Source organism: Colobus angolensis, unplaced genomic scaffold (assembly GCF_000951035.1).
Source record: "Colobus angolensis palliatus isolate OR3802 unplaced genomic scaffold, Cang.pa_1.0 Scaffold354, whole genome shotgun sequence".
Classification (NCBI taxonomy): Eukaryota; Metazoa; Chordata; class Mammalia; order Primates; family Cercopithecidae; genus Colobus; species Colobus angolensis.
In genome coordinates this window covers 1,619,417-1,630,477 of record NW_012116866.1, presented here as the reverse complement: position 1 = coordinate 1,630,477, position 11,061 = coordinate 1,619,417, and the positions used below count along the sequence as shown (strand labels likewise).

General features: G+C 36.5%; 1 protein-coding gene across 1 annotated transcript in view; it reads left to right on the top strand.

Annotated features, from left to right (window-relative positions):
- The window catches only part of ATF6 (activating transcription factor 6), a 208,030-nt gene that overhangs the window by 36,770 nt on the left and 160,199 nt on the right, over window positions 1–11,061 (top strand). The window contains exon 7 of the mRNA XM_011952980.1: window positions 5,190–5,410. Coding sequence (XP_011808370.1) covers window positions 5,190–5,410 — 221 coding nt within the window. The remainder of the gene's footprint in view (window positions 1–5,189; window positions 5,411–11,061) is intronic.

Sequence of the window (11,061 nt, the reverse complement as noted above, 5' to 3'; positions counted from 1 at the left end):
CTGGGAGTTGGAGACTGCAGCTGTTCCTATTCGGCCATCTTGCTCCGCCCCCCGAATATGTATTTTCATAGTGCCAGATTGACTGTAATTTCTTATTGTTATTAAAACCTAACACTTGGTCATATGCTATTTACTTTATGTGTTACTAATTTTTATTTGCATATTTGGTGTAAGCATATTTATGTCTGCTTATGAGTGATTTCTCCATTTTATATGTTTTTACTTCATAAAAGAATGGAGTCTACCTCAAAACAAATTAGGCATCAAAGGAACATACCTCAAAATAATAAGAACCATCTATAGCAAGTCCACAACCAGCATCATAATCAATGTACGAGAGCTGGAAGCGCATTCCCTTTGAGAACCAGAACAAGACAACGATGCCACTCTCACCGCTCATATTCAACATAGTGCTGGAAATTTTAGCCATAGCAGTCAGGCAAGAGAAAGAAATAAAAGGCATCCAAATAGGAAGAGAGGAAATCAAACCATCTCTCTTCACAGATGATACGATTCTATACCTAGAAAACCCATAGTCTCTGCCCAAGTCTCCTAGATCTGATAAACAACTTCAGGAAAGTTTTAGGATACAAAATCAATGTGCAAAAGTCAGCAGCATTTCTATACCCCAGTAACGTTCAAGCTGAGAGCCAAATCAAGAATGCAATTTCATTCACGATAGCCAAAAAAAGAATATAAAGTACCTGGGAATACAGCAAGCTGGGGAGGTGAAAGATCTCTACAATGAGGGTTACAAAGCACTGCTGAAAGAAATCAGAGATGACACAAACAAATGGAAAAACATTCCATGCTCATGGATAGGAAGAATCGATAGTGTTAAAATGGCCATACTGCTCAAAGCAATTTACAGGTTTAATGCTATTCCTATCAAACTGTCAATAACATTTTTTACACAATTAGAAAAAACTATTCTAAAGTTCACATGGAACTCAAAAAGAGCCTAAATAGCCAAAGCAGTCCTAAGCAAAAAGAACAAAGCCAGAGGCATCACACTACCTGATTTCAAACTGTACTACAAGGCTACAGTAACCAAAACAGCATGATACTGGTACAAAAACAGGCACATAGACCGATGGATTAGGTTAGAGAACCCAGAAGTAAAGCTGCACCCCTGCAACCATCTGGTCTTTAACAAAAACAGACTGGGGGAAAGGATGCCCTATTCAATAAATGGTGATAAGATAACTGGCTAGCCATATGCAGAAGATTGAAAGTGGATCCTTTCCTTTAAGTGTATACAAAACCCAACTCAAGATGGATGAAAGACTTAAATGTACATGCCCAGATTATAAAAACCCTAGAAGAAAATCTAGGAAATACGGTTCTGGACATAGGCCCCATCAAAGATTTCATGATGAAGACTCCAAAAGCAATTGCAACAAGAACAAAAATCGACAAATGGCATCTAATTAAACTAAAGAGGTTGGGCATGGTGGTTCACACCTGCAATCCGAGCACTTTGGGAGGCTGAAGGGTGGATCGCTTGAGATCAGGAGTTCAAGACCAGCCTGGCCAATATGGTGAAACCCCATCTCTACTAAAAATACATAAATTAGCCAGGCATGGTAGTGCATGCTTGTAATCCCAGTTACTTGGGAGGCTGAGGCAGGAGAATTGCTTGAACTCAGGAGGCCGCAGGTGCAGTGAGCTGAGATTGTGCCACTGCACTCCAGCCTGGGCGACAGAGCTCAAAAATAAATAAATAAAAATCAACTAAAGAACTTCTGCACAGCAAAAGAAACTATCAACAGAGTAATAGGACAGCCTACAGAATGGGAGAGAATATTTGCAAACAGTGTATCCAACAAAGGTCTAATCTCCAGAATCTACAAGAAACTTAAATTAACAAGCAAAAAACAACCACATTAAAAAGTGGGCAAAGGACGTGAACAGATACTTGACAAAAGAAGACATAGACATGGCCAACAAGCATATGAAAAAATGCTCAACATCACTAATCATTAGAGAAATGCCAATCAAAACCACATTGAGATACCATCTCATATCAGTCAGAATGGCTACTATCAAAAAGTTGAAAAATATTCGATGCTGGTGAGATTGCAGAGAAAAGTGAATGCATATACATTGCTGGTGGGAATGTAAATTGGTTCATCCACTGAATGCAGTTTGTAGATTTGTCAGATAACTTAAAGCAGAACTACCATTTGACCCAGCAGTCCCATTACTGGATATATACCCCCCAGGGAATATAAAGACACATGCACACATATGTTCATCACAGAACTGTTTGCAATGGTAAAGACATGGAATCAACCTAGATGCCCCTCAGTGGTGAACTGGATAAAGAAAATGTACATATACACCATTCAATACTACACAGCCATAAAAAAGAATGAAATCATGGTCTTTGCACCAACATGGATGGAGCTGGAGGCCATTATCCTAAGATAATTAACGCAGGAACAGAAAACCAAATACCACGTGCTCTCTCTTATAAGTGGGAGCTATACATTGAGTACACATAGACATAAAAAGGGAACAATAGACAACAGGGGCTACTTTTGAGGGTGGAGGATACAAGGAGGGTGAGGATCAAAAAATTCCCTGTTGGGTACTGTGCTCGTTACCTGAGTTATGAAATAATCTGAGTGCCAAACACCTGTGACATGCAATTTATCCATGTAACAAATCTGCATGTGTACCCCCTGAACCTAAAATAAAAGTTGGGGGAAAGAAAAACTGAGTCCAAGGGAAAATGAGAAGGTAAAAATGTTTAGTGATCATTTATGCCCAAGTATTAATACATTTTTTCTACTCCAAATCCATGAAATTATTTTTAGATCTTCTTATCTGGGATAAAATGCTGCTTATTGAATTCTGCTACTTTCAGTGTGTTTTTTGAGGCCATCTGAAATAAGGGCTTTGCTTTTATAAGTTATCTTTTTTAGCTAAGACAGATGTTCTTGACAAACAGGTGTTCTGAAGCTTTATTTTGATTTTTAGTTTTCCCTGATCCTTTGAAATACTGAGCTGAGTTTTACATGTGTCAACCTGTTTGAAAGCATAATGCTTTTTTTTTTCTTTCCTTAAATTATAAATTTACATGGGATTTTAGTTGCCAGTTATTTTAGTACCTTCATTTTGTTAGATAGGCTCAAGCAGCTGTGGATGTTAGGCAAGGCTTTCAACACCTTATAAAAATCTGCCAGATCTGAAAGGAAGCACTTAGCAGGCAAGTAAAATTTTTAATAGATTAGTGTTATGAGTTGTATAAGTCTTTAGGTTAATGGTACAGGTTTAGTACCCCTTAAATGAAATGCTTGCAACCAGAAGTGTTTCAGATTTTGGGTACTTTTGGATTTTAGAATATTTGCATATATATAATGAGATATCTTGGGGACAGAACCCAAGTCTAACATGAAATTCATTTATGTTTCATGTATATCCTATACACATAGCCTGAAGGTAATTTTATATAATATTTTAAATAAGTTTGTGTATGAGACAAAGTTTGCATACATTGAACCATCAGAAAGCACAGTTGTCACTATCTCATGTGGACAATCTGTAGTTGTTTGGCACCACCATCATTCCTGGCTCTAAATTCATATGCTACTGACAAGCAATCATTTTCTTACACTTATTCACAAATTCACACGTAAGAACTTAACAAAAATTATGACATACCATTAATACAGTGGAAAAATAATGTGTACAGGGCAACTAGACAGGACAGTAGAATCACTAGAATAGAAGTGTCAGCTACTACACAACAGCAACAACAAAAAATGGCAGCTTTCAGTCTCTGCCTTTGATGCTGTGTTTTCATTGAAAGCCTACTGTACCCTCTATTTTATGTCTTCAGGTGAGAAGAAACATCAGAAGCAGTTGAGGGACTGGAAGTGGGTCCTCTAGGGATGAGAGGCATTCTGTTGGATGACTTCTAGAAATGTTTTCTATGGAGTCATCTGCCTCATTAACAAGTTTTTGTCTTAGAAGTCTCTTTTTGATTTTATAAACTGACATGATTTCTTTTTCTGTTGTGACTGTATGCTGCTTTAGTCCTTCACTAGGCCCATCACACATTTTTACCATGCCATCTATAGGCACTTTTTCTGCTGAGTTAACAACACCATCTTCATTGTCATTTTTACAGATTGATTATCCCTTATCCAAAATACTTGGGACCAGAAGTGTGGAGTTTTCCACTTGTGGAGTTGTGTCAGCACTCAAAAAGTTTGGGATTTTGGAGCATTTTGGATTTTGGGTTTTTGGATTAAGGATGTTCAACCTCTACTAATTCTTCTCAAATTAGCATAAATTTAAAATAATGATACATCCGAAGACTCAGAAAAGAATTGAAGGCCATTTTTGGGGGAACAGGGAAAGGGCTGGTATCATCTACAGACTATTTTGAATCATAGATTTATGTTTACCGTGATTGTTAGCTAAGATTTAATCTCAAATGGTTTTAAGTTTTTCGTTATTTGTAGTCCTTTTTTTTTTTTTTTTTTTTCCTTTTTAGGGATCTGCCTGCCTCATCCTCCCAAGTAGCTAAGACTGGAGCTACATACCACCATACTTGGCTAATTTTTACATTTTTTTTTTTTTTTTGTAGAGACAGGATATCACTATGTTGCCTTGCCTGGTCTCAAACTCCTGGCCTCCCAAAGCACTGGGATTACAGGTGTGAGCCACAGTGCCTGGCCTGTAGCTCCTTCTTCTTCTAATACTGAGTTACTATTACTACGTTTATGTTCAGATATTTTTGGTATTGTGTGCATTTGTAAATCCTATTAATTTAGAATACATGACTCTCCATGTTCAGTGTATAAATAAATACTTATAAATAAGACAAATCCTTATTATAAATAAGACAAATCCTTTTAGCACTAACAAATTTCAGAGGTTAATTCTTAGAAACCCAGGGATTACAGCAAATTTGATAGCTATTTAGTTGATAAAGATGAATAAGAAAGTATATTGTTAATGATAGCTCAAAGAGATGAATTTAGTTGGTCCCATTAAAAACATAACAAAGTCACCATAAGTGTGTGCTGCTATTGATCCAATGTTTTAATTGATGGTGTCAAATCCCTTGGTGTTGATCTTACCCATTACGTCTGCAGAAGAGACCTAATTATAAGCTGCTTCCTCTCCCACAACAGTTGTGTACCCTCTGATTCCTTTTCTTTTTTCTAATGCAGGTCAGACGGTTTTGCTGTCTCAGCCTACTGTGGTACAACTTCAAGCACCTGGAGTTCTGCCCTCTGCTCAGCCAGTCCTTGCTGTTGCTGGGGGAGTCACACAGCTACCTAATCACGTGGTGAATGTGGTTCCAGCCCCTTCGGCGAATAGCCCAGTGAATGGAAAACTTTCTGTGACTAAACCTGTCCTACAAAGTACCATGAGAAATGTGGGTTCAGATGTAAGTTTTGAAACTTAGTGCTTCTCTTAATGCCCGATTTGAAAACCAACAAAAGACACCTTTTGCTTTTGTTGCCTTTTTTTTTTTTTTTGAGTGTCTTATATTGCATCAAATAAAAGAGTGTGCTGAATTGCACATCTAGTCTTTGGAGGAAAATTAGGGTAAGGCTTACTACCTTAGAATCTAAGTGAAAAGGTTTTTGAAAGTCTGAAGTGGTTTGATGAAAAGTGAAGTATGCATACCTCCCTCTTCTTTACTTCTTCTTTAGAACCAGCCCTCTTATTACTCTTTTCAAGCCTTTACACCCTCAACCCAATCATCCATTAATATTTTACAGATTCAAAGTTTCCTGTTTGAAATGTTTTAGCAACTCTTCAGATAAGAGTCTATAGACTACTTTTTAGGCAGGTTTTATATTTAGCTTTCTTCCTTGCCCTTTTGAAGGGTTTTCACCACTTCATAATGATGACTTGCTACTCCTAGGAATTCTATCTCTTAGTGATTATTTGGTACTTTCTCATTTTTGCAAACCTTTAAATTTTCTAGCATGTTGTAGGGATTTCTTATGATTTATAAATCACATGATTTCCTAAGACCTGTCACTCTCTAAAGCCAGTGACCGCACTTGCAAACTAATTCTTGCTTTCTTTCAAAATGATTGGAAATAACTCATGTTATGTATTAAACAGTAATTGAACATCTTGGTCCTAAAATTTAATGAATGTTATATAGTGAAACAGTGGATTCTCTAAAGTTATGATTGGGAAAGCAAAGTGTTTTCTTCAAAATAAAAATAGATACTACTAGTTGTTAATATTACTACTTCATCCTTTCTTTAGGTGGAATGCATTTGAAAAGTAATTTTAAAATCCTGTTGGTTATGCAAGGTTGTTTATCAGACTACTGTCTGATCTGTCTACCAGAATTTATTAACCGGCATGTCAGTGACCCATTTAATTATAAAATTGCTCCACAGTTGCATGAACCGTAATCTCAGCCAGCAATATTGTAAAAATTCATAACAAAGGAATATTGTCTAGTGAAAGTAGAACATCCAATTTCTAGTATAAGAGTCTTGTATAGGTATTGAAAACAATGCATGTCAAGACATGGAATAGGAAAATTAGTGTTGCTATGAGACTAGAGATCGTGGACAGTACAGGATTAGGCTTGACTGTTATGTTGGTTTGTTTTGAGGACTAGAAGAGGTAAGCACAATGCTTATGGTGTAATAGGCTCTAATATATAGTGTGTGTTTCAGTTGAAGATGAAACAATATGTTGCTGGGATGGGAAGGTGGTGAGCACAGGATAGAGGCAACTGGATTGGCAAAATGTTGATAATCATGGAAGCTGGGTGTTTATTTTTCTATCCTTTTGGTGCATGGAAAAATTTCTACAATATGTAAAAAAAAAAAAATGACAATAACAAAAATCCAAAAGCTTTCTGTGATATTTTCAATTAAAAAGTTGTGTGACCAATAAGAAAAGAGTATGGTTTTCATGGGAGACCAACCAGGTTAAGAATGATGAAAAAGGATTTTTAAAAATAATCCTTTGAAATTTGTTTTTAATACTCTTTAAATTATGAACTTGAATGTTTCTTATATAGTACCAAATGAAACTTGCAACATTAAATATCCAAAGTTGCCTTTATGTAATATGTTAGTATATTTAAAATATTTTTATGAAATATTTGAGACATGAAAAAAAGATAAAGACTAATAGAACTTTAAAAATACATAGGTCAACAGTATATCACTGTTGTTAAAAAATAGTAACAATATTAATTTAAGTCATCCCAAACATGGAAAAGTCCAGAAAAGCATAGCTAGGATGGGGAGAATATCTAGAAACCATGGCATAGGTAGAGGAGTGGGTTAAGGGTTGGAATGATTCAGTAAACTGAAGAAGAGAGGATGGAAAGTAGACCTGGGAGCCATCTTCCAGGAAAGGAAGGCTGTTATGTGGAAAATAGAATTGTTCGGCTTGTTCCAGAAGAGTTATCTGAACAGGCGCAGGAAAGATATAGAAAGGTTTCTTCTAAACATAAGGTTTTTGGATACAGTCATTGTATTTAAAAACCAGAAGAGCACCCCCCCCGCCTTTTTTTTTCCCCCACTTTTAGGCTTACTGTCTGAATAAAGAGCATCTTAATGTTGGCAATCATCACTGTATGCCATTGACCCATTTTATACTCTCTAAACATAGTCCAATTAATTATATGTTGGTCTATTACCCAGACATCCTTTATTAGTTCTCTGGTGTGAAAGACCGTGTCTGTTCAGCTTTTGTACTCTTAAGGGGGGCTCTGTAAATTTAAAGTATTTTTAATGAAATATTTTAGACATGAAAAAAGGTAAAGATTAATTAGAACTTTAAAAATATATAGGTCAACACTATATCACTGTTAAAAATATGAGAAAATATAGAACCAATAAATACTGCTAGAAACAAAAGCTAATACTTATTGGTTCTATGTTTTCCTATCTCACACATCCCCCAGTTCTTCCATGTTAATTGAGACTTTGTCAGCAAAGTCTCAATGTATGAATGTAAAATGTATGAGTGTCTACATTTATTGTATGAATGTGCATTTAGATTATGTTAATTTTTTTAACAGTGATATACCATTGACCTGTGTATTTTTAAAGTTCTAATTAGTCTTTATCCTTTTTTGTGTCTAAAATATTTCATTAAAAATATTTTAAATTTACAGAGCCCCCTTAAGAGTACAAAAGCCGAACAGACACAGTCTTTTCAAAATTTAAAACTGACAGGATTATAAAAGAAAGATTCAAGTACTTTATGTTTAATGCAAAGAGACCTAAGGACAACTAGAATAATTTTCTAGTCAACCTGCATTGAGGTTTTTGTGCTTATTTTTACTTGGCCAGCACATTGAGACATGAGCCAAGCCTTTCAATATGAGTTTTTTTTTTGGTAGAAATTTTGACTGAATGTTTATTTCAAGTAAAGAAGCATTAGTCTGTCCTAGCAGCAGGCCAACCCACTCAGGAACCCAAAGTAAATCTGTTCCAGAAGGTGTCACAGAGCAGAACTTTGATCAGCTTGTATAGTCTTCTGCATTAGTAACTTTGTTGACCTCAGTATTACACGTGTCTGTTAAAACACTAGTCCTGTTAAATTAGGATAAATTTGAATTAGTATAAATTCCTAATTTAAAATGGTCAAAAAGAAAATGTTTTTATCATATACTTTTTGTGCTTTTAAACCAAAAGTATGGTGAAAAAATTATAAATCACCAAGAAAAAAAATCATATCAGTTTTTTGTGGCTTTGTAATGCTGACATGGCTTCTTTTTCTACCTTTTTTAGTTCTTTTGTTTGGCTGATTTCACTCTCTAGAGGCCTGCTACTGCCATAAGTAGCGTTTTTAGCATACCATATTCTGCAAACTGCATTAAATGCCACATTTTCTGTTATGAAACAGTTTGCCTGGTTCAAATTATAATCTTACTCTTCCTGCCTTTTGCTGGCAAATCTGTTTTGTTTAACTCTTGGAGACCTCACCTAAGTTTTCAAGAAATATGGTTTGTTTTTGACTGTGATCCTGATGGAGAAAATGAACATGATCTCTCATTTCAGTGTAGAAGTTCTCTGTGCAGTTTCTTAATAAATGGCAATCTTGGAACTACAAAGTTGACTTTATAGGAGAGCATGCTTATCTTTCTTTAAAGGACTATTTAATGTTGCCACACATCAAACAACAAGCAGTCTGTTTAAATCTGCATTGCACTCACTACTTCCACCTACCCATCATAATCCCATAAAGTTTATGAAACATTACTGCCCTGGTTTTAAGGTTATAGGAATTGCATTGTTTTAGTTATTGGCACAAAAGACCAGAAAAAAAAGTGGTAAAATTCTACATCTTCCACAGTGGGCCACATTGGAGCAAATACTCTTAGTGGAAATCACCAAGTGGGAATAATGGAAAGAAGAGTTTCCAGAACTAATACAGAACTAGAAATAACCATCGGCCGGGCGCGGTGGCTCAAGCCTGTAATCCCAGCACTTTGGGAGGCCGAGGCGGGCAGATCACGAGGTCAGGAGATCGAGACCATCCTGGCTAACATGGTGAAACCCCGTCTCTACTAAAAAAATACAAAAAACCAGCCGGGTGAGGTGGCGGGCGCCTGTAGTCCCAGCTACTCGGGAGGCTGAGGCAGGAGAATGGCATAAACCCGGGAGGTGGAGCTTGCAGTTAGCTGGGATCCGGCCACTGCACTCCAGCCTGGGCAACAGAGTGAGACTCCGTCTCAAAAAAAAAAAAAAAAAAAAAAAGAACTAGAAATAACCTCAGATGTGAGGTTGATGAAGGGATACAAACTACTGTTAAGAGCCTCCTTCCTTCTGGCTCAGTCACCCCCCTGAATATCTTCCAAACTCTTCATCACCTTTCACCCTGTTTCTAAATCCTATAGTTAGGAAACTTGATCCCCTCCATCCCAAAATGACTACCTTTTGGGAGTCCCTGCCTTGGGTTCCTAGAACCATCATGAGAAGGTAGGTGCTGAGGGGAATCCTTTCCTACTGGTTTGCAGGTATTAGAAATGGTGTGAAGGGGATTCTCCTGTCATACCAAATTAGAACTTTGTATTTCCTTTCTCTAGAATTGGTGTACAGTTAATTTAGGGATTTCAGGTATTTTTAGTATTGTTCTATGGGAGTGATGTGATATGGGCCTAGATGGGTGCCCTGCACACAGAGTTCCTCTCTTGCAGTGGAGGAATGTGAGCTTGGAGAATCTATCATGCTTATAGCAAGCAGAAAGCAAGCCTCCTCATTGTCCAGAGGGAGATTTTATCTCATCCTTCAGGGTTGCTTGTTGGTAACTGAACCTTGAGAATGGCCTGAGAAAAGAGTGGTCCGGGCCTTGCATTCTTTGCATACCCAATAAGACGTGTAGGAGCAAAACTCATAAGAGACTCCCTGGAGGTGTGTTTCTCAAGAAAATATGTCTATAATAATCTATTTGCAATGCATAGCAACTCAGAAAAACAGAGAGTGCCTATGTTCTATTTCAGGAAAAAAGCAAAACTTCAATAGGCATTTAAGTTGCTTGTTTTATCTGTAACACCCAAGAATAGGACTCTGTTTAGGTCAAAATGTGAGCTGAATCTCCTTAAATTATGTGGCTAGCTTAGATATCAGAAGATAAATAATGAATAGCCACTTTTTAATAACTTCTAACAACCAAGAAGTTGAGATCATGATATTACTTTAGGCTGCAAAGTAGAGGAATCTATCAGAACAAATCCAATAGGAAGGATTTTGAGAGCTGGAGTTATCCAGAGTTTAGTAAAAAAAAAATTACTTCTGTGCTGACTGCATTATGGCTTTGCTGCTACCAGGAACTCTGCAAATAAAAGAAAATACGCTTTGTTAAAATATTTGCAGTATCTCTTTAAATGTAGGTTTGGAGCTTCTAAACATTTATCTTGAATAAAGATTTTGGCAGTTCAGTTTCATTTGAGGCTGTAGTAGTTTTGGAAGGGGAAGTGAGCAGGTTTTTTTTTGTTTATTTTCCCTTCCTGATGCATTGCATTAGGATAAATTTATGTTATGGCAACCTTAGCATTCTTTATTCTGTACTTTTTGTACTTTTTAGTTTGGCTTTTTTTTTTTT